The sequence below is a fragment of the Polypterus senegalus genome, chromosome 7 (genome assembly GCF_016835505.1).
Source record: "Polypterus senegalus isolate Bchr_013 chromosome 7, ASM1683550v1, whole genome shotgun sequence".
NCBI lineage: Eukaryota > Metazoa > Chordata > Cladistia > Polypteriformes > Polypteridae > Polypterus > Polypterus senegalus.
The window spans coordinates 70,781,720-70,807,491 of NC_053160.1; the positions used below are offsets into that span (position 1 = coordinate 70,781,720).

Below are 25,772 nucleotides of genomic sequence, written 5' to 3' on the forward strand. Positions count from 1 at the left end.
CTGTTACTAGACCACTTAAAAAATAAATTATTCACTTTTACATACTGTATTATTTGCTGGTATAGTACCAATCATTTTCTGGAATAAAATCACATTATACCATCTACCACCTTTTTTGACTTTGGTTAAATGTGTTCTCATACTATAATAAGTCATTCACTTGTATGTATTATGTACCACTATACTGAAATTTAAATTATTTCCATGACTAAAATCATACATTACAGCATCTGCTGTCCCTTTGATTTTTGTTAGAAATATATTGGTAAAGAGGTAATTGAACAGAAGAAGCCGGCTATTCCATCCCCCCACCAACTTAGAACGTGCACAAACTTCTCCCACCTCATGCCTTGATTGATTTTCTGGGAGTGAAGTGGAGTTTTAGAGTGGAAATAATAGATTGTTGTTTGGAACACATGCATTTCATGTCTGTTCCGTTTCTACAGTAATCTGTGTAAACACATTGTTAACACAGAAACGTTTTTTATATTCTACTAGTAGATGACAAAATGTAGGCATAAACTATATAATGTATGAAGCCTGAAGTATCACACAAATACTTTCACAAAAGGTACAAATCTAACACAGCAGTTCGCTTTTATTCAAAAATATAACTGCAGAAACAAAAAGCCGCCTTATTTTTTTTTTTTTTATAGTCAGTTTTATTATCTCAGCCGTGTTCACGAGCCCAAACACACCCCACCCCCGCATCTGATACTGCTGTTTTCACATAGACGTGCTGTAACAGAGGTAAATTCAGCTCCCTACTACATCGGAGCAAGAATGCACATACCATTGCTTGCATACTAAAGTGTCAGCAGGCACTTTTCATGGCATTACACATAGTTTTGAGCATGTCCTCTGCACACTACTTGTGACTTTAGCCTTTAGGAAGTAAGTAAATAAATAAAGGTAAATCGTGTCATAAAATGATTCCTTCAAAACATCGAATGTTATTTATTTGGCCAATTAAGTTTATTGGATTAAAAGAAAATATGCAATATGCATCATAACAAAATTAGACAGGTGCATAAATTTGGGCACCCCAACAGAGATGCTATATCAATACTTAGTTGAGCCTCCTTTTGCAAATATAACAGCCTCTCTACGCCTCCTATAGCCTTTGATGAGTGTCTGGATTCTGGATGGATTTTTGACCATTCTTCCATACAAAATCTCTCCAGTTCAGTTAAATTTGATATCTGCCAAGCATGGACAGTCTGCTTCAAATCATCCCATAGATTCCCGATGATATTCAAGTCAGTGGACTGTGAAGGCCATTTCAGAACATAGTACTTCTTCCTCTGCATGAATGCCTTTGTAGATTTCGAACTGTGTTGTGGGTCATTGTCTTGTTGGAATATCCAACCCCTGTGTAACTTCTAGTTTGTGACTGATGCTTGAACATTATCCAGAAGAATTTGTTAATGTTGGGTTGAATTCATCAGACCCTTGACTTTAACAAGGGCCCCAGTCCCTGAACTAGCCACACAGCCCCACAGCATGATGGAACCTCCACCAAATTTGAGAGTAGGTAGCAGGTGTTTTTCTTGGAAAGCGGTGTTGTTCTTCCGCCATGCAAAGCGCTTTTTGTTATGACCAAATAACTACATTTTTGTCTCATCAGTCCAAAGCACTTTCAATGTTCTCCCCAGAAATTTTTGCCAGCCGGGTGGCATGAAAAAGTAGCCGGGTGTGGTGGGATGGGGAAATTTGGTGGTTACTTAATTATTATTATTTTCCAATGCTCAATATGACTTCCTTTTTTAAGGTTTGACACTTGTGCCAGAATATTTTTTATTAAATTTAAGAAGTATCCAATTCAGGATCCTGCAACCCTAACAAAAATTTGTATTGTCACTGTCGGGAAGAAAAGTGAAAACAATGAAAAAAATTAAGAAATATTCTTAACTTGCATATGCAGATGGTGTCTTCAGTTAAATATTTATTTTTGTTTTCTTCTTAGAAAAGGAACAACCCATTTCTTTACAGTGTTCCAACAGCTTTTCCATCAATGTTGTATGTGGCAACTCTTTTTTTGCCAACCAATACATGGATCTTAAAGCTCCCACAAATGCATATCTCTCTATAAGTTATTTAACACAGATACAGATCTTTCAATTTGACCGATTCCAGTTTGCTCTAGTACACTCTTTCCTAAAAGGTCAGCAGAAGACTCAATGTCCGATTTACTTTTTTCATGGTCCAGCAAGCTTTCTTTTCGAATTCTTGTGTATGGCACATTTACCCAAAGTAACTCCCTCCTTGGGGGATGTTTGTTTGAATATTTCATGCAAAATGAGCACCACATACCATTTTCTTTGACCATTAGCCAATCAAAATCTTTAAACCATTGTTTGTTTATGCTGGATAAGCGCTGCTTAGATTTATCTATTGGCAGAGTGTGTGCTAAAGAGATTTCCCCTGATGGACCAGTCTCTGCAATGTCTTTGTCTGAAATTGCCACATGAGGAGTTGACGCTGCACCTTCATTAGTTTGAGGCATCTCTTTTCTGAAATAACTGAGCAGTGTTGTTTTCTGAACACTTTTTTTTGCTCATATTGGTGAAACGTTTGGAATAAATTAAAAGTACCTATGAACAAGACTTTTGAATGGGAATGTGAGAGCCTGTTGGATATCCAATGCACACTTGCACTACGGCAGGGCAAGATATGTACAAAAAAGGAATGGCAGATGGGTCACTTCAACAAAACTACAGAAGCATATTAGGGCTACGATGAAGAAAAAAAAATGCGGGCACATTGAAGAAAAAAACAAACTACATGTCGAGAATAAAGTCGACATGTTGACTTTATTCTCGACATTTCCACTTTATTCTCATAGTTTATTTTGTCATTAAAGTAGAATGTTGTAAACTAAACTTCATCTTAAAATCAATGTTTAATTTACTAGATTTTCTCAAACCCCGTCATAAGGTAGTATAGTGCATTAAATGCTTTGTGTTAAGTGTTCCCCGACCGAGTTGTTAATCACTACACGCTTCTTAACCGGACTTCCTCTTGCACTGAGGAGGCACTAGGAAGGATCGCTGCACAGAATACATTCACTTCATGATATTCCTGCTCTCTGAACATTTACAATGCTAAGATACATACTTGATATAATTTTCATGATGAAATGCACTAAAGCAGGTATTAAACATGCACGGTAGTGTGGTGGTAGTGCTGCTCCCTCACTGTAAGGGTTCCCCATTTGTATTTTCAGTGTAGAGATCTTTATGGCAGGTGTGACGAGGCTCCAAAAAACTGGAAGTATGAATGGGAATCACACAGGTTTAACTTAAATATTGTGTAAATGTTGGGTTCGTGACCTGGTGGTTGGAGACACGAACACAGAATTCAATGGATATTCTTCTGAATGGGCTTTCTTTATTGCATGCGTGCTGTCTCTATTTGACGTACCAAAACCCCAATTCCTATCCTTCCTTTTTCTTTCTCCTCATAACCAATCACCACATGATAACACAAAGAATTTCATGCGCTAAATAATTTATGACGGGGTTTGAGAAAATCTAGTAAATTAAATATTCATTTTAAGATGAAGTTTAGTTTAGTTTACGATGTTCTACTTTAATGACAAACTACAAGAATAAAGTCAACATGTCGACTTTAATCTCGAGGTAAATGATTGACATTTCCACTTTATTCTCGACAAACGCTTAGCAGCACTACACAGGCTGCACTGATACTGAGAACAGATACGTCACTTCCTGACCCCCTTTTACTGATATCTGATAGGCTGGTTCCATGAGTATTTTTTTTATTTTATTTTATCAGTCCTCCTCTCGCCTGCCCACCTCCACACCGTCTTTACTTGTGAAGTGCCGCTCCGCTCCTGCTATTAGCATGTACAGCCTCCTCTCGCCTGCCCACCTCTCCATACTTCTTGCTACTGTAATTAAACTGCTCCGCCCCTGCTATTACCATGTACACCCCCCTTTTAAAAGCAAACCTCCCCATACTCTTTGCTTGTGAACTACTCTCCGCCTCGATCCCCGCTATTAGCTTTAGCATCTTGCAACTTGCGATCCTACCTCTAAAATATTTGCCCACCCGCCCGCTCGTCCCTTGCCATCTCTGCAGATCATTAGATCTGCGGCTGTCATCTTACAATGTCATGCGAGATGACAGCCGGGTGCTCAACTAAATTAGCTGGGTGGGGCGCCCGGCTAAAAGACGCTAGGGAGAACACTGCACTTTGTTCCAAAATGAATCTGGCTTGTCTAAATGAGCATTTGCATATAACAAGTGACTCTGTTTGTGGTGTGAGTGCAGAAAGGGCTTCTTTTTCATCACCCTACCATACAGATGTTCTTTGTGCAAATTGTGCTGAATTGTAGAACGATGTACAGATACACCATCTGCAGCAAGATGTTCTTGCAGGTCTTTGGAGGTGATCTGTGGGTTGTCTGTAACCATTCTCACAATCCTGCACATATGCTGCTCCTGTATTTTTCTTGGCCTGCCAGACCTGGGTTTAACAGCAACTGTTTCCTGTGGCCTTCCATTTCCTGATTATATTCCTTACAGTTGAAACTGACAGTTTAAACCTCTGAGATAGCTTTTTGTAGCCTTCCCTAAACCATGATACTGAGCAGTCTTTTGAGAGTTGCTTTGAGGATCCCATGCTGTCAGAAAAACACCCCAGTACTCAGATGTTCCTAGGAAATGAAACATACCACTGTTTTACCATCTTTTTTTGTTGAAAGTAAATTATTATGCTGGCTGAGAGGGGTTCCCAAACTTTTTCATATGACTCTCTCTTTATATATATATATATATATATATATATATATATATATATATATATATATATATATATATATATATATACACAGTGCATCCGGAAAGTATTCACAGCACATCATGTTTTACACATTTTGTTATGTTACAACCTTATTCCAAAATGGATTAAATTCATTTGTTTTCCTCAGAATTCTACACACAACACCCCATAATGACAATGTGAAAAAAGTTTACTTGAGGTTTTTGCAAATTTATTAAAAATAAAAAACTGAGAAATATATATATATATATATATATATATATATAATATATATATACACACACACACACTAAGGTATAAACATGTAGGTTAATAGGTGTTCTAAATTGGCCCTAGTGTGTGTTTTGTAATCGCCCTGCAATAGGTTGGTGCCCTGTACAGGTGTTACTCCTGCCCTTGTGCCCGATTATTGCTAGGAACGGCACCAGCCCGATGACTTGGATGTGCAGGTTGGATTTAATACTTTGTCTTTTCTCTTTGCAGGTAGTTTATTGTGCTTTGACAGAGTTTCAGCAAGCAGTCTATAAAGCAGTCTTGGACTGTGAAGATGTTAGTTTGTTGCTGCGTAGCTGGGACCCCTGCAGCTGTAATAGTGGGCGTCAAAGGAAGAAGTGCTGCTTTAAGGTTTAATAATATGTTTCAATATTAAAGTAAAATATGACATTTAGTAAATTATGAATCCCCTTGAGATTAATAAAGTATCTATCTATCTATCTATCTATCTATCTATCTATCTATCTATCTGTCTAATTTAAGCTCTCTATTGATTATGATTTGATTACTGTGATAATAAGCTGATTATTATAAACCAATGGAGTACATGAAAAATAAGAAACATACACTGTATAAATCACAAGTACTAGAAACTAGTAATTCATATATTTTAATACACAGAAGATTATCTTTGCCAACATATGAAATCTGCAGTGCAGAATGCCCCTTTCAGGTTTATTGAAAAATGATATGGTTGTGAGCCAAAGCAGCTTTCACTTGTCTAAATTTAGGAGATGGTGTGAATCGCAGAAGTTGATCTTGTTCTTGGGGCTTATGGCTTAAGGATTTTCATTGCAGCATATTAGATCATCATGATAAAAGGATATGTTTTTAAAATTCCAGAAAATCACAGCACTTTATTTTTGTACACTCTCAGCATCATGTTACTTTAAACAATTATTGTGTTCTGCATTTAAATGTCACTTGTAATTAATTCATGCAACAGAGTTACCTAGGGCTCTTAAAAATTCCACATGTGTTTAAAGTTACAATTTCTATCTTTTCAACCATTCTACTACACAACTCTGATTTACTTTAATGAACTAAATTTATTTTATCCTGGGTCCCTTAATAATTATCTTACAGGGCTGTCATTGCTTGTTTCTATCAATTCCATATGTTAACTAGTGTTTATGTGTGATTTTTTTTTTTTTTTTAAATTATTGTAGACAAATAAAGATGGCATCCCGGTGCATACCTTATGTTTGAGCTACCTTACAGTTCTGAGAAAGGTAGCTAACCATGTGGCCTTGCTTCAGCCAAAGGAAGGTGTAAGTGAGATGCAGGTAAGTGAATATAGGTCAAATCCCAATTTACTGAATACCGAAGTAACAAAGTTATCAGAACAACTAATACATTTTGTTGGCCCGGACAAACATTCATACAACATATTTAACGGATTTCGTTTTAACAAAATCTAAATTTCAATATAACATAATTTTTTTCAACCAAAAATGGCCACTGAAGTTGATAATGCGATGCAAAAAATACTTAATGCCAGTGCTTATACTTTTGCCGAGTCTCAGAAACCCTGCAACAAACAGTCTCTTTCTTGTTAGGCCTAAAGAAAGTGACATTTTGTTGCAAATTTCTGATCTTGAGCAGTCTTGGTGAGGCTTGGCAGGAGTGTATGCACGACATCATATACATAGAAGAATTCTGAGTCAGTACTCCACCAAGCATCCTCTTGGGCAGTTTTGTCGTGCACAGATACTGTACTGTTCAAGTTTCATAGTGCTTCTCAAAGCTTTCTTTTCAATGAGTAAAAATAGTGAGAAATGGCATCAGGTAATGCTGAAAATAAAGTTACATCTAACCTCTCGTTTTCGTTCTGTATTCATACCTGTATTTCTATAAAAAAAGTTTTCAGATAAAATGTTTTTTTATACAGATATTGTCAAACTTTGGTCACAAAGTTGCATGATAGACAGGAAGGTGAGTCCAGGTTTCCAAGGAATGTACAGGTACTTTATTACTGTATAGAGAAAGCAGGTATAGTCTTAAGACTTCATTCAAAATCGGAGCTGTTACTTTAGTACTCAAGCATACGACTTAGGAGCCACAACATGGGGGGAATCGTCTTGCTTTATCTCTCATCTTCAGATTATAAGAACAACGGCGGCTCAGAATCAGTGCCATGGCAGACCCAGGAGAGTGTGAGGAAGAGCAGGTCAAAATCCGGTGTTAAATGTTCTAAACATCATGCAACAAGCATATTACGTGGTAAGCCTGATCTTGCAGAGGACAACCAATGGCTTTGCCTTTGGCTTACTGTTTACCGGATATAGCAGAGCAGCCACAAGCTGTCCTTGTATTGCTGCTATTACAGGCAGCGCATCGCCAGGGACCCCTTTCATAATAACACGCATATTTTCCCCATATTCCTTGTAATGTAATTTCCGTTATAACAAAAATATTTATGGTCCCATGAATTTCGTTACAACAGGATTCCAGCTGTAGGTCTTTTTATGGAGTACACTGTGTACAATGTGTAAATGCCATTATTCCAAATTAAGCTCATTAACAGTTTTGTGATTTAAAGGACCTTAGAAACTTAAAGGCTGTTTATTATTATTTTAATCATTTATAAATTATGCTTTATGTGTAATATACATGCAGTGAGGTTGAGGTATTGAAGTAACAAAGTAACAGTTCATTGTTCTTTAGAGATATCTAGCATGCTTTAAGAGCATAATGATGACAATGGATTGGTATATGGTCCACTGCTGCCAGGATAGTTCTGAACCCCTGTAGCCCTAAATTGGATTAAGTGGGTTGCATGTTGTTATGTTATGTAGCTTGCCTTTCAGTCACTAATTAGATATTTGTGTAGTTCAACTTTAGTAAGTAGCTAACAAAGTGTTTTGGTATCATCAGATGTTTAAAAATAGTTTAACATAACTTGATTAGAGGGTAATTTACTTCTGTCACATTGCCAGTCTAAATTTCACATTGCTCCTCACTCAGAGTGTAACCACTTACACACAGTGGACACTGGCATATTTCAGAGTTGTTTGTTTTATATTGCAGTAAACCCACAAGTCAACCAAAAGCAACAATGGTATTTATACATACCCATGGGTGTCTTCTTTCAAATAAATCCTAAGTTTCTATTTTGTCAGCTCTCTTTTGTTAGTAAAATATTTGATTTGCACATGTGTATGCCGAGGCGAAAAGCATGTCACAGCTGAGCAAATCTGATTTTATCAAAGATCCCACCTGTTTTAAATAACATACAGTGAAAGGCTCATTACCATTGGATAATGGAGATTCAGAGAATACCAGAGATGTATAGTTGTCTGTGATTGGTCTTTCATATTACATGTCACAGCTGAGCGTAAAAGGTAGAAAATAAGCTGTGTGTGTTACAGCTCATCTTTACACACCATCACGCAAGGGGATTATTTAATTGATGCACAATAAGTCTTGAAGTTTGTGTTAGCAAAATGTCTCCTTCAAAAACATACGGTTGAGGAAGTCCTAGAAAAGTTACAGAATGCTAGTAATATGGAATGTGAAGACTTTGAGTCATATTCTGGTCACAGTATTGACTTTATTTAGAATGTTGAGAATGTGTTTGCTGAAGGGCTTGATTCGATGCTTGATTTGTAGGTACTGATTATAATATAATTCTGAAGAATTGTAGCACGTAGTTTTACGGTTCAAGCATCATAAGTTAAGTTTAGGTTGATTGGACACTCTGTATTGGCCATTGTATAAATGGTTTATGTGTATGTGTGTGTGACTAGCTAAGGCGTCATGTCCAAGGCTGTTTCTTTCCACGCACCCAGGGCTACCAAGAAAGGCAGTAGTATTGAATTCAATGTGAAAACTCAGAGTTTATATATATATATATATTATTTGTATATATATATATATATATATATATATATATATATATAAAAATAGAGAAATGACAAACATTATCCAAAAGTAAGAAAAGGAAGAAGCAAAGCTCTGTTTTATTTATGCCAATGTAAACCGTTTACCTATTTTACAGATCTAGCTTTTAAGTTGTTTACTTACTCTGCCATAATTGAACCTGTTAGTTAATTTGAACAAAATTCAATATCAGTCTCTCCTGCTTCCTGTTTATTACAATTTTTATAAATACTGTATATTGCAGATCCATGTCTCTTTTAAGTTGAGCTACTGTAAATGTGCTTAATGACGGCCCATTATGGAGTATATAGACAGCTTTGTTCATAGTGGCCTCTGATTTTACCCTCATCCTGTTTTCTACAAGATACAGTATATAAAAAAAATTTCAGTTATTGATCAATCATATTTACTTTTAGGTGAAATGTATAAAAGGAGTCTGTATGCAAGTGTTCAGCAAGTTTCCAGAATTTGTAAAACAGAGTGACCATTCAGCCTTTGAAATTATTTCTGATCCTAAGTACAGTGGGAAAATGAAGGTAAGCTTTTTATAAGAAAGAAAATAATGTACTTTATTATTTGGAGAATAAGTATAACTATGGACCCTGTTGTACAGTTTTTGCACTTAAATACCATTTTTAGCATTTCTTATAATTAGGCTGAATTGATGGTCATGGTCAAATTACTTCTCTTAGTCAAATCTGTGCTTTTATTTTGTCAGCAAAATTTCCAACCAAATAGTCAGTTGGCTTATCAAAATATGAAAGTATAAAGGATTTTTTGTTTGGATACTTTTTTGGTAACTTTATATATCATAATTTATTAAAATACCTTTTGTAGCAAATAAATCCTTCACCTAAAGCTAAGTATGTTTGGGCCCGGCCAGAACTTGGATGGAAGAGCAACCCAAGGAAAATCTTGGGTTGCTGCTAGAATAGGATTAGGTGAGGCCAGCATCGAGTGCTTACCCTGTGGTCTGAATGTGGATCCCAATGCCCCAGCGTGGTGATAGGGACACTGTGCTATAAAATGATTCCATCCTTCAGATGAAACGTAAAACCGAGGTCCTGACTCTCTGTGGTCATTAAAGATCAATGGGCATCCTTTGTAAGGTGTACGGTGTATCACAGTGTCCAAGCTAAATTCTGACCCCCTGTTTATGAAGTATTATACTTTATAACTTCCCCCACCTTCTCTTCTACATCTATAACTTCAGGTAATTATATAGAGTGAAAGACAAGCTTAAGTTAAATTATAACTTTAAATAATGTATTATTGATAATATGCATTAAGTAATAACAATAAGCAAAGTACATGTAAATATTGGCCACCATACAACCTGATTAATGCTGATATGTAGTTTCAAGTGTCACACAGATTTATAGCTACTTTAAATGTCTCTAGTTAAGTTTCATTTCTAGCTTTCTTCAGTACAGGCAGCATGCCTTTCTCAATATGGCCGCCGAGTTGTGCTCCTCTTGGCAGTGGTGTGACAGAGAGATGCTTCTTCATGACAATGGTATAAGAGAGAGGAAGGGGTAAAGTGATCAAATTTATACATTCTTTGTCCAAATCGTTACACTAATAGGGCGTCATGGTACAGACTGGCCTTTGATTCAAACCAATCCCAAACAGACAACTTCAGACCAGTAGAATTCTGGTGTGACACATCTCCCAATTGCTTTTCTTATGGCTTTGTGGATGGCCATAGGCTCTCGGTCCAACATAGGGGTGGGGGGTTCTTTAAACATCAAAGCATTTCTGTTCTCATGAATTAAACACTAATAATAGATTTGCTTTGTCTGACTTAAAAATAAAGACATACAAAATATTTATTAACTTTCACACCACAATAGGACCAATTTGAATAAACTTTGGAAAGAGTAAGTGCACAGTTTGACAAATTCATCTAACAGCATCATTTAAATTAAATACATTAGCAAAACATACTGTTCTGATGACAGTGCAACTACTTACTATCCTTTTTTGCGATGCTGACAGTGTGTAAGAACCTGATCATCACAAGTTGCCATTGATTGAACCTCTGATTCTGTTTATTTTTATAAGTTAGCTACTTTTATATTTAAATCTAGAAATCATACATATTTTGAAAAGCATGTAGCTCTTATTTTTTAGACTTTTTAAAATCTTCCAATTAAAATGCAACAAAATAATCTATTTTGAGAGTTTTTTGATAAATGCATATCACATTTGCTTGATTTAAAAAAATGACATGGTGAGCAATTTAGATTATTCAGTTATCAGGCACAAGTGATGTTACCAGTGAGTCTTAAGGTAAGATGTGTAATACGAATGTCTCTGTTACTTAACCATATTTGCTGGGGCTAAAAAATTAACAGGTAGACACCTTTGCAGCCAAAGATTCTTAATCCTTAACCTTTTGCTGGAGCTGAATAATAACTACAGAGGAGACTTTCTGTTATTAGTTTTTGCATAAGCAGTTTTACATAAAGTTTCAGTGACAACCTATTAAATCCTTCCAAACTTTTTCTTAATTCAGAATTTCAGAATTTAAAAGAGGTATAATTTGTGCTGGTGCCAATCTGACTTTACCTTCCAAAGTCACTTAATCTTTACTTACTTTATTGAGTACTTTTACATTTCTTTCACAGAAACCAAGAATTCAAAAATAAAAAGTTTTACTTCATCATTTATATCTAATTGAGGTTAATGTTTCTTTATGGTTGCATGCACAAGAGAAGCCCTACATTACAGGGACTCCAGTGACCAGAAGGTGTCATCAGCAGACACAAGACGGGGTGAAAATGGAGGACAGAGAAAGCAGTGGATGTGACAGAATCACACCTTAGGAAAAAAGCGCTTTTGGGCAGCATAGTAGAGCAGGTGTTGGATACTTCCCAAAGACACAGGTTGGCAAAGCCCAGGGCAAGGAGAGATACCCTCTTATCCAAAAAGAAATTCAAGCTGACATTGGAGAAAAAGCAAGTGAGCAGGACAGTGGGGGCTCTGACAGCAGGGAGCGTGGACAAGGTGAGAGAGTTTACTGCAGCACAGGATTACTGGTCTAACATCATGGTGGTAGATTTCCATAGTGCCCGGTTCCTTGTACAGGCGGTCTATCATCCCCTATCCAGCCCAACAAACCTGTACAATTAGGGCAAAAATGAGACACCATCCTGTCTTCTGTGCTCTGGAAGAGGATCCTTAAAACACCTCCTCATCAGCTGTCCAAAGGCCCATGGGGAAGGCCGCTACTGCTAGCACCACAACTAGGTCCTCAAGGTGGTTGCCAAAAGTATAGCCACTGTTATCCAGTCCAGCAAGTACCATCACACCATAAAGAAGATCTCCTTTGTGAAAGCTGTAGAGAAACCCTGTCTATAACCAAAAACAAAGATGGGCCTCCTTTCTACAGCCCATCAATTGGCAGCTGCATGTTGACCTGGATAAACGGCTAAAGTTTCCTCAACATATTGTCATGACATTAGTGCAACCAGACATGATCATCATCTCTGAGGTAACAAAACACCTGATCATGCTGGAACTCGCAGTACCCTGGGAAGAGTGTATGGAAGAAGCAAACAAGAAGAAACGTATAAAAGTACCAGGAACTGGTGGAGAAGTGCTGGGACAGAGTCTGGAAGGCGCTCTGTGAGCCCATAGAGGTTGGCTGTAGAAGATTTGCAGAATGTTCACTCTGCTAAGTCTTATATGAACTGGGCATTACAGGAGAGGCAAGGAGGAGGGTTATTAAATACATGAATGAAACTGCAGAGAAAGCCACCAGGTGGCATTGGATTAAGAGGGCTGATCTGTGGGTGGCTGCTACTGGGACACAAGTTGGGGCATGATCATGTGGAAAAGACCAGAAACACCCCATGACCCTAGGAACATCACTGACAAAGCGCCCCAGAGCATCTAGAACAGGGGTTGCCAACTCCAGTCCTGGAGGACAACTGTGGCTGCAGGTTTTCATTCTAACCCTTTTTTTAATGCATGCCTTGTTTGTGCTGCTAATTAACTTCTTGTGAATTCATTTCTTTCCTTAAATGGCACCCAAACAGAAATGAAATGTGAAGTGAGTGAGCCAACAAAAGACCAACTAAGTCAGGGCCTCAAACTCCAACCAATTTCATTCCAGGCAGCTGCTTAATGAGGTGCCAATTCTTGTTGTTAATTAAACCAGTTGTTTAATTACATGGCTTGTTGCTTCACTCGTGGTGCAAATTATTGTTTGGCCGCTAATTAAGGAAAAATTAACAATTATGGGGACTGAGCCTTCAAGAGCAAGTCAATTCAAATTAGTTCAAAAGAAGTTAATTAGCAGCAAAAACAGGACACTCATTAAGAAAAGGGTTTAGAATGACAACCTGCAGCTACGGTGGTCCTCCAGGACCGGAGTTGACGACCCCTGATCTAGAACAAGTATATTTTCACATATAGTGTAAATAATCTTTTTTTTCCTTAAGGAAAGTGTATCTTCATTTATAATTGAACTGAGCCAAAGTCCATTGTAGAATCTAAAGTGACCATGCTTTCAATAATATACTAAAACTTTTTATCCTTTCAAGATGTTGTTTTGGCATTATTAATATATTATACACTATAAATGGTCAACAAAGTCTAAATATGTACACAGTCTTTTTAGCTTAAAATGAGCATACATTTTCTTGATTATTCAAATAGGAAGATGTTTTATGTGCGTTTAGTTTTTCTTATTAAGTAAATACTTGGCATTGGTATATGAGAATGATAGCTTAAACTCCATATTACATGGAAATACAGGAAGGTACTGTATTTCTCATCATCCTTGCAGCATTTTAAGAACTCCTGCAGTGTTGGGATTAGGGGATTTCCCAACTCTTTATTGCTTTTTTGGTTTTGATCTAATGGTAGCGTGTAAGCTAGAATCACAAGGAATTTGGATGCACAGCTACACACAGAACAGTTGTGAGTGGATGTTTTGAGAGAAAAGAAAAACTATAGGGTTAATTGCTAGTCAGTTACAGAGAGAAATAGCAAGGAATGAGAACTTAAATAGGTTTGTCACATACTCATACTCTGGTCGGAAATTCCAGTTGAGATGTGTAACAAGCTTGTTGGTGGATATAAGAAGCGCTTGATTTCAGTTATTTTTTCTAAAGGGTGTGCAACCAAACATTAAGTTGAGGGTGCCAATAATTTTGTCCAGTCTGGTTTTTGAGTTTTGTGTGAAATAATGTCAGATTTGGCTTTTTTTCTCTGTTTTTTGTGTTGTTCCAATGCACATAAAGGAAATAAACATGTGTATACCAAAACATTTGTAATTGCAACAATTTTTTGGGAGAAATGATGTATTTTCTGGAAAAATTCCAGGGGTGCCGATAATTTCGGCCATGACTGTACATCTTTCTTTTTACAGTAATTCCTGCGTTGTAAGACCAGACATTTTTAACGATTGTAAATATTCTTCGGGATATTGTAAGTTGTTGTTTTCATCTTCCACACGATCACCACCGTTTCAGCATAGTCTACTGATAAGCATTTAACCAATTTGCTGTGTAACTGTTCGAACTTTTTGAACCGATCGAAATTTTTGGTGTTAACTCGTTTGACTTCCTCGTTTCTCTGTGCTAAGATTGCGTGTGTACTAATTTTTTATGTTGATAACCCTTCATCATGAAATTCTTCAATAAGATTTGGACATACTACATCTTTAATTAGGAACTTAAAGTGAGGAAAACGATAAAATGTATAGGAGCTGAGAGCGCAGGAAGTGTGTCTGACAAAAGCATTCACACGAATGAGAGTTGAGAGGACTGTGGTCTTGTTTGAAAATGTTTGAGAGGAGAGCGTGACTTGAAAAAATCTAAAGCAAAAGTCTCCTCTTGCGGGATTTGAAAAAATCCCTCTCCCAAAAGTCTCATCTCCAAAAAGTATTGTTGCGTCGAAGGAATTTTTTTATATAATAGAGAGATTTACATATGTACAGGATTATTTTAACCTCAAAATTCCGAATGTCCGAGTGGCACATTCTGAAATGGAGCATTCAATAGACAAACAAGGACATTTCCATTTGGGCAGAACACATTGAAAAAGATGTCTATTGTATGTCTAGGCAGATCAAGTGTTACCACAGATACTGAGAATAGATTGAATACAAAAATGACTTACTATTGTCAAAAATAATTTCTACAATTTTAAAAGCATTATAGCAAGAAATAGAACATTGCTATAGCAACTCTGACAAAAGTATGTTTTGTTATGCTAAAATTCAGGCTTGGTTTAAATGCTGAGAGTGCTGGATCTTTTGTAATTTTGGTAGTTAGAATATTCCAGAATGTGGGTGTTCTTTAGTTAAAAACGTTGATGGACATAAATTCATGCTGAATGACTAACAACAAGAAAGTTCTGTCACTTTACAATTGACTTTGGTTCATCAGTATACACTGGTGGTTATGATCAAATATGAGTTTAGCACAGCATTTATGAGTCTAACTTGAGATTTCATGAATGAGAATTATTGTCTGTTTTTCCCTCTGCTTAAGTTTAAAATGATTTAATATAAAATGTACATTTTCATTCTTATTGTTTCATTTGCAGGTTTTAAAACATTTGTTAGAACGCTGCATCAGAAACAAAGACAAACTGCTCCTTTTTTCATTTTCTACAAGGGTAAGTATTACTTTTTATGTTACTTCAGTTAACCTTTAGTTGAATAAACTAAAGTTTATGTACATACAATGCATCCGGAAAGTATTCACAGCGCATCACTTTTTCCACATTTTGTTATGTTACAGCCTTATTCCAAAATGGATTAAATTAATTTTTTTCCTCAGAATTCTACACACAACACCCCATAATGACAACGTGAAAAAAGTTTACTTGCAAATTTATTAAAAAAAAAAACAAAACTGAGAGATCACATGTACATAAGTATTCACAGCCTTTGCCATGAAGGTCAAAATTGAGCTCAGGTGCATCCTGTTTCCCCTGATCATCCTTGAGATGTTTCTGCAGCTTAATTGGAGTCCACCTGTGGTAAATTCAGCTAATTGGACATGATTTGGAAAGGCACACACCTGTCTATATAAGGTCCCACAGTTGACAGTTCATGTCCGAGCACAAACCAAGCATGAAATCAAAGGAATTGTCTGTAGACCTCAGAGACAGGATTGTCTCGAGGCACAAATCTGGGGAAGGTTGCAAAAAAATTTCTGCTGCTTTTGAAGGTCCCAATGAGCACAGTGGCCTCCATCATACGTAAGTGGAAGAAGTTCGAAACCACCAGCACTCTTCCTAGAGCTGACCAGCCATCTAAACTGAGCGATTGGGGGAGAAGGGCCTTAGTTAGGGAGGTGACCAAGAACCCGATAGTCACTCTGTCAGAGCTCCAGAGATCCCCTGTGAAGAGAGGAGAACCTTCCAGAAGGACAACCATCTCTGCAGCAATCCACCAATCAGGCCTGTATGGTAGAGTGGCCAGACGGAAGCCACTCCTTAGTAAAAGGCACATGTCAGCCCGCCTGGATTTTGCCAAAAGGCACCTGAAAGACTCTCAGACCATGAGAAACAAACTTCTCTGGTCTGATGATACAAAGATTAAACTCTTTGGTGTGAATGCCAGACATCACATTTGGAGGAAACCAGGCACCGCTCATCACCAGGACAATACCATCCTTACAGTGAAGCCTGGTGGTGGCAGCATCATGCTATGGGGATGTTTTTCAGCGGCAGGAACTGGAAGACTTGTCGGGATAAAGGGAAAGATGACTGCAGCAATGTACAGAGACATCCTGGATGAAAACCTGCTCCAGAGCACTCTTGACCTCAGACTGGGGCGACGGTTTATCTTTCAGCAGGACAACGACCCTAAGTACACAGCCAAGATATCAAAGGAGTGGCTTCAGGACAACTCTGTGAATGTCCTTGAGTGGCCCAGCCAGAGCCCAGACTTGAATCCGATTGAACATCTCTGGAGAGATCTTAAAATGGCTGTGCACCAACACTTCCCATCCAACCTGATGGAGCTCGAGAGGTGCTGCCAAGAGGAATGGGCGAAAGTGGCCAATAATAGGTGTGCCAAGCTTGTGGCATCATATTCAAAAAGACTTGAGGCTGTAATTGCTGCTAAAGGTGCATCGACAAAGTATTGAGCAAAGGCTGCGAATACTTATGTACATGTGATTTCTCCGTTTTTTTTACTTTTAATAAATTTGCAAAAACCTCAGGTAAACTTTTTTCACGTTTTCATTATGGGGTGTTGTGTGTAGATTTCTGAGGAAAAAAATGAATTTAATCCATTTTGGAATAAGGCTGTAACATAACAAAATGTGGAAAAAGTGATGTGCTGTGAATACTTTCTGGATGCACTGTACCTGCTTTATGCTGGTAGTGATAAATAGCAAACTTTGGCCCCATATGCAATACCTGAACTATAGACTAAATGCTTCCTGCAAAATTGTGGTTTTTAAATAAGTACTCATGCTTTAATAATTTTCTTTTTGACTTTCTCCACCAATGTGCGATACATGATTACGTACAGCAAAAAGACAACTCGGCGAAAGACAATTTATATAAAGCATTAGCAATTTTGATTGCAGAAGATAATGTAAGATAGAGTTTGTTCCATCTGCAGAATAAAGTTTGTTCATCAATTATATACATTTATTTTCAACATTTTAAATCACGTTGCCATTTAAATATAATTAAAAAATCTCTTTGAACCTATTACCTAACTGGTAAAGAATGTCGCCAAGTTGTTTTTTCGCCGGGTTGTCTTTCGCCAAGTTGTCTTTTCACTTATCACTGTTAAATTATTAGATAATATATTTTTAGACTAAGGGTGTCAAACACTGGTGGCCCTGAGGTAAACCTATTTGAAGGGTTAACACAGCTAAAACATCAGTGTGGTAAGTTGGCTGGTACAACCTACACTTTTTTTTTTTTTTTTTTTTGTAGAAAATACATTAACAAAATTTAATTTCAAATAAAAATAAGATTACATCTTGTTAAAAGTATACTTCCTTAATTTTGCAATTAGTTTTTGTATTGGTGGTATAGATCTAAACATGACACACTTTTTATATAATGAACCGGTTTGGTGAATTTGTTATATTTTCTATTTGCATATTTGTTAATGACCAACTCCTAAAATTTGCAATTGCATTTTTTAAAATTATTAATATTTACATATATCTGCAAAAGTTTAAATAATTTAATACCACACCATCAGCTTGGGGTACGAGAGTAGGAGTTGTGTGTTGCTGCCTTATATTTCCGGGGGTTCAAATCTTGGCCGGAAATGATATGTGTGAAATAAGCAGAACCTCTTCCTGTCTACAAGGTTTTGTGTGTTATGCTTTCTTGCAATGTTCTAAAGTCCTGGAGGTTAAGTTAATTGACTGTTCTATATTAATCTGATATGGGCATGTGAACATGGCCAGTAATGGACATGCATACTGCCCAAGGTCATTTCCTGTATTGTGCATATCATTGCCAGGATTGGTTGGGTCTTGCTGAGACACTGCCTTAGAATAAGGAAATGAATAAATGAAAAGTAATTTTTATATTAAGGACATTATTTTATATTGACTTATGTAAATATCTTTTTAATCAATGCATAGATGTAATATAATATGTTTATTGTTAAAACATCAATATTTGTAAATAATGGAGGAATTATTAATTGAACAAAATCATAAATGAAAAAAGTGTATATATTTGAGTGTTTTCATTTTAATTTGCCTTCTTTTTACCCTGTTTTTTCTGTAGTGTGTGTTGTCTGCCTGTCATCAGTTTTAACATTTTTTTTCTTTTTATAGTATGCTTTTGAAAGACAGGATTAATTTTCTTAATTGAAACTAAATTTTCAAAATATATTTTATGTGAGGACTTAAATTGATTACATGTATTGTGCATTAACTTGGGGTTCTATTATACAATGATTTCTGTTTTACAGGGATAGCTCCCTACAGCCTTGACTTGTGACAGCACTGCTTTAGAAAAATTGATGTTTAATGTATAATGATTATGTTTTGTGTATGATGATATATCCAAAAGAGCAGTAAACTACACTTTAATACTGTATATATTATTAATTGTGCCACTAACACATAGCTCACTATTATTATTATTATTATTATTATTATTATTATTATTATTATTATGGGTACGAAAAGTATTCAGACCCCCTTCAATTTTTCACTCTTTGTTATATTGCAGCCATTTGCTAAAATCATTTAAATTAATTTTTTCCCTCATTAATGTACACATAGCACCCCATATTGACAGACAAAAAAAATAATTTTTGAAATTTTTGCAGATTTATTAAAAAAGAAAAATTGAAATATCACATGGTCCTAAGTATTCAGACCCTTTGCTCAGTATTTAGTAGAAGCACCCTTTTGAACTAATACAGCCATGAGTCTTCTTGGGAAAGATGCAACATGTTTTTCACACCTGGATTTGGGGATCCTCTGCCATTCCTCCTTGCAGATCCTCTCCAGTTCTGTCAGGTTGGATGGTAAACGTTGGTGGACAGCCATTTTTAGGTCTCTCCAGAGATGCTCAATTGGGTTTAAATCATGGCTCTGGCTGGGCCATTCAAGAACAGTCACAGAGTTGTTGTGAAGCCACTCCTTCATTATTTCAGCTGTGTACTTAGGGTCATTGTCTTGTTGTAAGGTAAATCTTGGGCCCAGTCTGAGGTCCTTAGCACTCTGGAGAAGGTTTTTGTCCAGGATATCCCTGTACTTGGCCGCATTCATCTTTCCCTCGATTGCAACCAGTCGTCCTGTCCCTGCAGCTGAAAAACACCCCCACAGCATGATGCTGCCACCGCCATGCTTCACTGTGGGGACTGTTTTGGACAAGTGATGGACAGTGCCTGGTTGTCTCCACACATACCTCTTAGAATTAAGGCCAAAAAGTTCTATCTTGGTCTCATCAGACCAGAGAATCTTATTTCTCACCATCTCAGAGTCCTTCAGGTGTCTTTTAGCAAACTCCATGCAGGCTGTCATGTGACTTGCACTGAGGAGAGGCTTCCAACAGGCCACTCTGCCATAAAGCCCTGACTGGTGAAGGGCTGCAGTGATGGTTGACTTTGTACAACTTTCCCCCATCTCCTGACTGCATCTCTGGAGCTCAGCCAAAGTGATCTTTGGGTTCTTCTTTACCTCTCTCACCAAGGCTCTTCTCCCCCGGTAGCTCAGCTTGGCCGGACGGCCAGCTCTAGGAAGGGTTCTGGTCATCCCAGACGTCTTCCATTTAAGGATTATGGAGGCCACTGTGCTCTTGGGAATCTTAAGTGCAGCAGAAATTTTTTTGTAACCTTGGCCAGATCTGTGCCTTGCCAGAATTCTGTCTCTGAGCTCTTCAGGCAGTTCCTTTGACTTCATGATTCTCATTTGCTCTGACATGCATTGTGAGCTGTAAGGTCTTATATAGACAGGTGTGTGGCCTTCCTAATCAAGTCCAATCAGTATAATCAAACACAGCTGGACTCAAATGAAGGTGATCTCAAGGATGATCAGAAGAAATGGAAAGCACCTAAGTTAAATATGAGTGTCACAGCAAAGGGTCTGAATACTTAGGACCATGTGATATTTCAGTTTTTCTTTTTTAATAAATCTGCAACAATTTCAAAAATTCTTTTTTTGTCTGTCAATATGGGGTGCTGTGTGTACATTAATGAGGGAAAAAATTAATTTAAATGATTTTAGCAAATGGCTGCAATATAACAAAGAGTGAAAAATTGAAGGGGGTCTGAATACTTTCTGTACCCACTGTATATTGTGTCTTGTATTTCATTAAATTAAGGCTAAAGGCTTCAAAGGAGTATTACGAACAGCCACAGATGTGACCCATGTAGTTTGTTGCATTAAATAATCAGCATTCACGTCTTGCTACACTGATAAAATAGGTGTTATCCTATGTTTTCATTTTTCTTTCTAGCACTTTTACATAACTGTGTTCTTTTAGGTTAAGATATATAGAAACCAGAAAGGAATGTTTGGTCAAGCTAAATTTCACTAAATATTTTTAGGGATGTTAGGTCATTGTCTTTTTCTTTCACAGGGTAGTTTTTGCCAGCAGGGAGTAAAAGGGAAGTCTCAGTAGGAAGTTTCCCTGTACGTGAGATATGAAGTTTAATCTGTTGAAAGATTGGTAGTTTAAAAGTCCAGGTGTGCTTATTAACAAGAAAACCATTTTACTGACCCTTACACTCTAATTTATTTTCCCAAAAATATGTATTTTTCCATACCTCAGACTAACTAACATAAAACAGATGGATGCTATTAAGATGCAAAGAGTTTATTTTACTTAAGTAATTTGCATTTGTTATATATAAGGTAACTTTATTTTAAATTCAGAGTATAAAGGAGAATGAATTTTAAAATATCAAAGCATTTGTTATATAGCCAAACTATATATTATTACAAATTAATTTAACAAGTATAGAATTTTAGCTTTTAAAATCAGAAATCAAACTTGTTACTCAGAGTGAAGAAGTGCAGCAACTATGGAAGTGGGCCCAGTGAGACAGATAAGAAAAACATAGTACGCATATTCTACATCATACAAATTTGTGTTTCCTTTATGTTGTCATTTTAATAATGTATTTTTATTTATTAATTGTGGAAGCTTCTAGATGTGATAGAGCAATTCTGTATGGCAGAAGGCATTGAATACCGAAGGCTAGATGGCAACACAAAATCAAATGAAAGAATCACCTTGGTCAAAGAGTTTAATACCTCCCATGATATTAACATTTGCCTTGTGTCAACAATGTAAGTTAATAAAAGATTTTATTTTTTTTTTTATATTGTTTTATGATGAGACAAAAATGGCACTGCAGATTAAGGCAAAAAAATCAAGTTCTGTTATTTATGTTGTTTTGTGAATGTATTTTGAGTGCATACTATATTTTGTTTGCATTTTTTGATGGCTTATTTTTCTGTATGTATTTTTTTCCATTATATTAATATATCTGTTTTTCTGCCGCCAATATTGCCATCTTATTAATTGTAAGAAGCAGTCTATCTAACCCTGGGATACTCTGTCTACTCTGTGACAGAGTGTCCCCAGGATCTCTCCACACCCACTAAATTTGTTGTTTCTTTTCTTTTCAAAACTTTTTACCAAAAACCAAAACACTATTGTAAAGATGAAGTCAAACTGCCTATTAAGTTAAAATGTTTGTTTTGTGTTTTTTTTTTCTTTTTTTCCATTTGTTGTTTTTGCAGTAGGGTTTTGGATCTTTATTGTTGAAAATATCAAAAATTTGACAATGATAAGCATGCAGCACTGTCTGTTAATGCTGCGGCACACGAACACCGCACATCACATGGTTGTTGGCTCTTGTGACTAGTGGCAGCATGCATGAAAAATATTCCAAAACGTAAATCTGTCAAATGAAAATGCCAAAAATATCAGTAATATTGCAAAAGAATAAAAAAATATGCTTTAATAATTTTACAATAATGGCAGTTTGAGTTCCATGTATACATCATCCAAAATCACTTATTCTAATTTACAGTTGTATAGACAGACAGGGACTATCCTTGCAGTACAGCGCAAAATGCTTAAACTAGCTATGAATAGGGCACTAATCGATCATTGGACTCAATAACATAAATGTGTATGATCAGTCAGTAGGCTAGATTTAAAACTCAGTAGGTAATGCCTGATGTGAGTCATCACAACACAGCCAGATCTTCACTCTCTCTACAGCTGCTAGTCTAATATCTCCAAACTTAGATACATAATTTGGAGCACTTCATCATTAACAATTCAGTTTAGCACTACTCTCGGTCCTATTCTTGATGGAAGATAAACAGAAGAGAAATGTTATGTCAAAATGAACACAGTAGATAAGGCCAATTTAAAGTCTTAAAATCTAGTTTCATCCATTAGAATATAAGCCACAGTATTAGGGTGTTTTCAGAGGAGGCTGCTTTCTCAGTAAGTCAAAGTACAAAGAAAAGCCTGAATCTCTCTTGTTTTGAGGTCAAGTCCATCTAGTGATAGCTTCATATGTAAATTTGTTTTTTGAAGTATATCGAGTAGAGCCACTACATACAGTGGGTACGGAAAGTATTCAGAACCCCTTCAATTTTTCACTCTTTGTTATATTGCAGCCATTTGCTAAAATCATTTAAATTTATTTTTTCCCTCATTAATGTACACACAGCACCCCATCAATCAATCAATCAACATTTATTTATATAGCACATATTCATACAAAAAAATGTAGCTCAAATTGCTTTACAAGATGAATAGAAAAATAGAAGACACAATAAAAAATAAACATAAGTCAACATTAATTAACATAGAATAAGTAAGGTCCAATGGCCAGGGTGGACAGAAAAAACAAAAAAAAAACTCCAAAAGCTGTAGAAAAAAAAAAATCTGTAGGGGTTCCAGACCACGAGACCGCCCAGTCCTCTCTGGGCAATCTACCTAACATAAGTCAAACAGTCCTCTTTGTATTTAGGGTTTTCATGGAAGGACCTGATGATGATGGTCACGTAGACTTCTGGCTTTCAGTCCATCAATGTTGGTGCATCATGATGCTTTGAGTAGGTGGTCAGCCTGCGCCGCCACCACAAAGAAACCGGAAAACGAAACAGAAGAGAGAGTTGGGGTCAGTACGGATTTTAGAGCCACTATGAATAGTTATTATGATGAATTGAACATACAGAGTATCAGTATTAAGTTAAAGTGAAGTTATGAGAAGGCCATGTTAAAGTAATGTGTTTTCAGCAGTGTTTTAAAGTGCTCTACTGTATTTGCCTGGCGAATTCCTATTGGCAGGCTATTCCAGATTTTAGGTGCATAACAGCAGAAGGCCGCCTCACCACTTTTTTTAAGTTTAGCTTTTGGAATTCTAAGGAGACACTCATTTGAGGATCTATGGTTACAATTTGGAATATAACGTGTCAGGCATTCTGATATATAAGATGGAGCGCGATTATTTAAGGCTTTATAAACCATAAGCAGTATTTTAAAGTCAATCCTGAATGACACAGGCAACCAGTGTAGTGACATCAAAACTGGAGAAATGTGTTCGGATTTTCTTTTCCCAGTTAGGATTCTAGCAGCTGCATTCTGCACTCGTTGCAAGTGATTTATGTCTTTTTGGGTAGTCCTGAGAGGAGTGCGTTACAGTAATCTAGTCTACTGAAAACAAAAGCGTGAATTAATTTCTCAGCATCTTTCAATGATATAAGAGGTCTAACTTTTGCTATGTTTCTTAAGTGAAAAAATGCTGTCCTAGTGGTCTGATGAATATGCGATTTAAAATTCAGATTACAGTCAACGGTTACCCCTAAGTTTTTTACTTCCGTCTTAACTTTTAATCCTAGGCATTAAGTTTATTTCTGATAACCTCATTGAATCCATTATTGCCAATTACTAAAATTTCAGTTTTCTCTTTATTTAGTTTGAGAAAATTACTATTCATCCATTCAGAAATACCAGTAAGACATTGTGTTAGTGTATCGAAAGAGTCGGAGTCATCAGGTGCTATTGATAAGTACAGCTGTGTGTCATCAGCATAGCTGTGGTAACTCACATTGTAACCTGAGATAATCTGACCTAACGGAAGCATGTAGATTGAGAAAAGCAGCGGACCCAGGATAGAGCCTTGTGGAACACCATATTGGATATCATGTGTCTTTGAGATGTGATTACCACAACTCACAAAGAATTTTCTACCTGCCAGGTAGGATTCAAACCAATTTAAGACACTGCCAGAGAGGCCCACCCATTGACTAAGGCGATTTCTAAGAATATTGTGATCAATGGTGTCAAATGCAGCACTCAGATCTAAGAGGATGAGAACAGATAAATGGCCTCTGTCTGCATTTACCCGCAAGTCATTTACTACTTTAACGAGTGCAGTTTCTGTGCTGTGATTTGTTCTGAAACCTGACTGAAATTTATCAAGAATAGCATGTTTATTGAGGTGGTCATTTAATTGCAAAATGACTGCCTTCTCTAGAATTTTACTTAAGAAGGGCAGGTTGGAGATGGGTCTAAAATTTTCAGAGGCCGAGGGGGAAAGATTATTTTTCTTGAGCAGGGGTTTAACTACAGCAGTCTTAAGACAGTCTGGAAAGACCCCCGTATCTAATGACGAATTAACTATGTCCAGAATATTGTCAGTTAGCACGTCTGATATTTCTTTAAAAAACCTGGTTGGTATTGGGTCAAGGACGCAGGTGGAGGGTTTCAGTTGAGAGATTATACTATGTAATTCAGATAAATCTATCCTGGTGAAAGCCTTTAATTTGTTAATAATTTATATTGACAGACAAAAAAATAATTTTTGAAATTGTTGCAGATTTATTAAAAAAGAAAAACTGAAATATCACATGGTCCTAAGCATTCAAACCCTTTACTCAGAATACCCTTTTGAGCTAATACAGCCATGAGTCTTCTTGGGAAAGATGCAACAAGTTTTTCACACCTGGATCTGGGGATCCTCTGCCATTCCTCCTTGCAGATCCTCTCCAGTTCTGTCAGGTTGGATGGTAAACGTTGGTGGACAGCCATTTTTAGGTCTCTCCAGAGATGCTCAATTGGGTTTAAGTCAGGGCTCTGGCTGGGCCATTCAAGAACAGTCACAGAGTTGTTGTGAAGCCACTCCTTCGTTATTTCAGCTGTGTACTTAGGGTCATTGTCTTGTTGGAAGGTAAATCTTGGGCCCAGTCTGAGGTCCTTAGCACTCTGGAGAAGGTTTTTGTCCAGGATATCCCTGTACTTGGCCGCATTCATCTTTCCCTCGATTGCAACCAGTCGTCCTGTCCCCTGCAGCTGAAAAACACCCCCACAGCATGATGCT

The 25,772-nt window shown here is 36.8% G+C and overlaps 1 protein-coding gene across 7 annotated transcripts in view; it reads left to right on the top strand.

The window, feature by feature from the left end:
- ercc6l2 (excision repair cross-complementation group 6-like 2) overlaps positions 1 to 25,772 on the top strand; it is a 79,020-nt gene that overhangs the window by 21,400 nt on the left and 31,848 nt on the right. For all 7 annotated transcript variants that reach the window (XR_005634335.1, XM_039758856.1, XM_039758858.1 and 4 more), the window contains 5 exons: positions 5,291 to 5,431; positions 6,250 to 6,366; positions 9,379 to 9,498; positions 15,524 to 15,595; positions 21,569 to 21,714. Coding sequence is in view for 6 of the 7 variants with exons in the window: in XM_039758856.1 (XP_039614790.1) it covers positions 5,291 to 5,431; positions 6,250 to 6,366; positions 9,379 to 9,498; positions 15,524 to 15,595; positions 21,569 to 21,714 (596 nt within the window). In the remaining variant the exon portion in view is untranslated. The remainder of the gene's footprint in view (positions 1 to 5,290; positions 5,432 to 6,249; positions 6,367 to 9,378; positions 9,499 to 15,523; positions 15,596 to 21,568; positions 21,715 to 25,772) is intronic.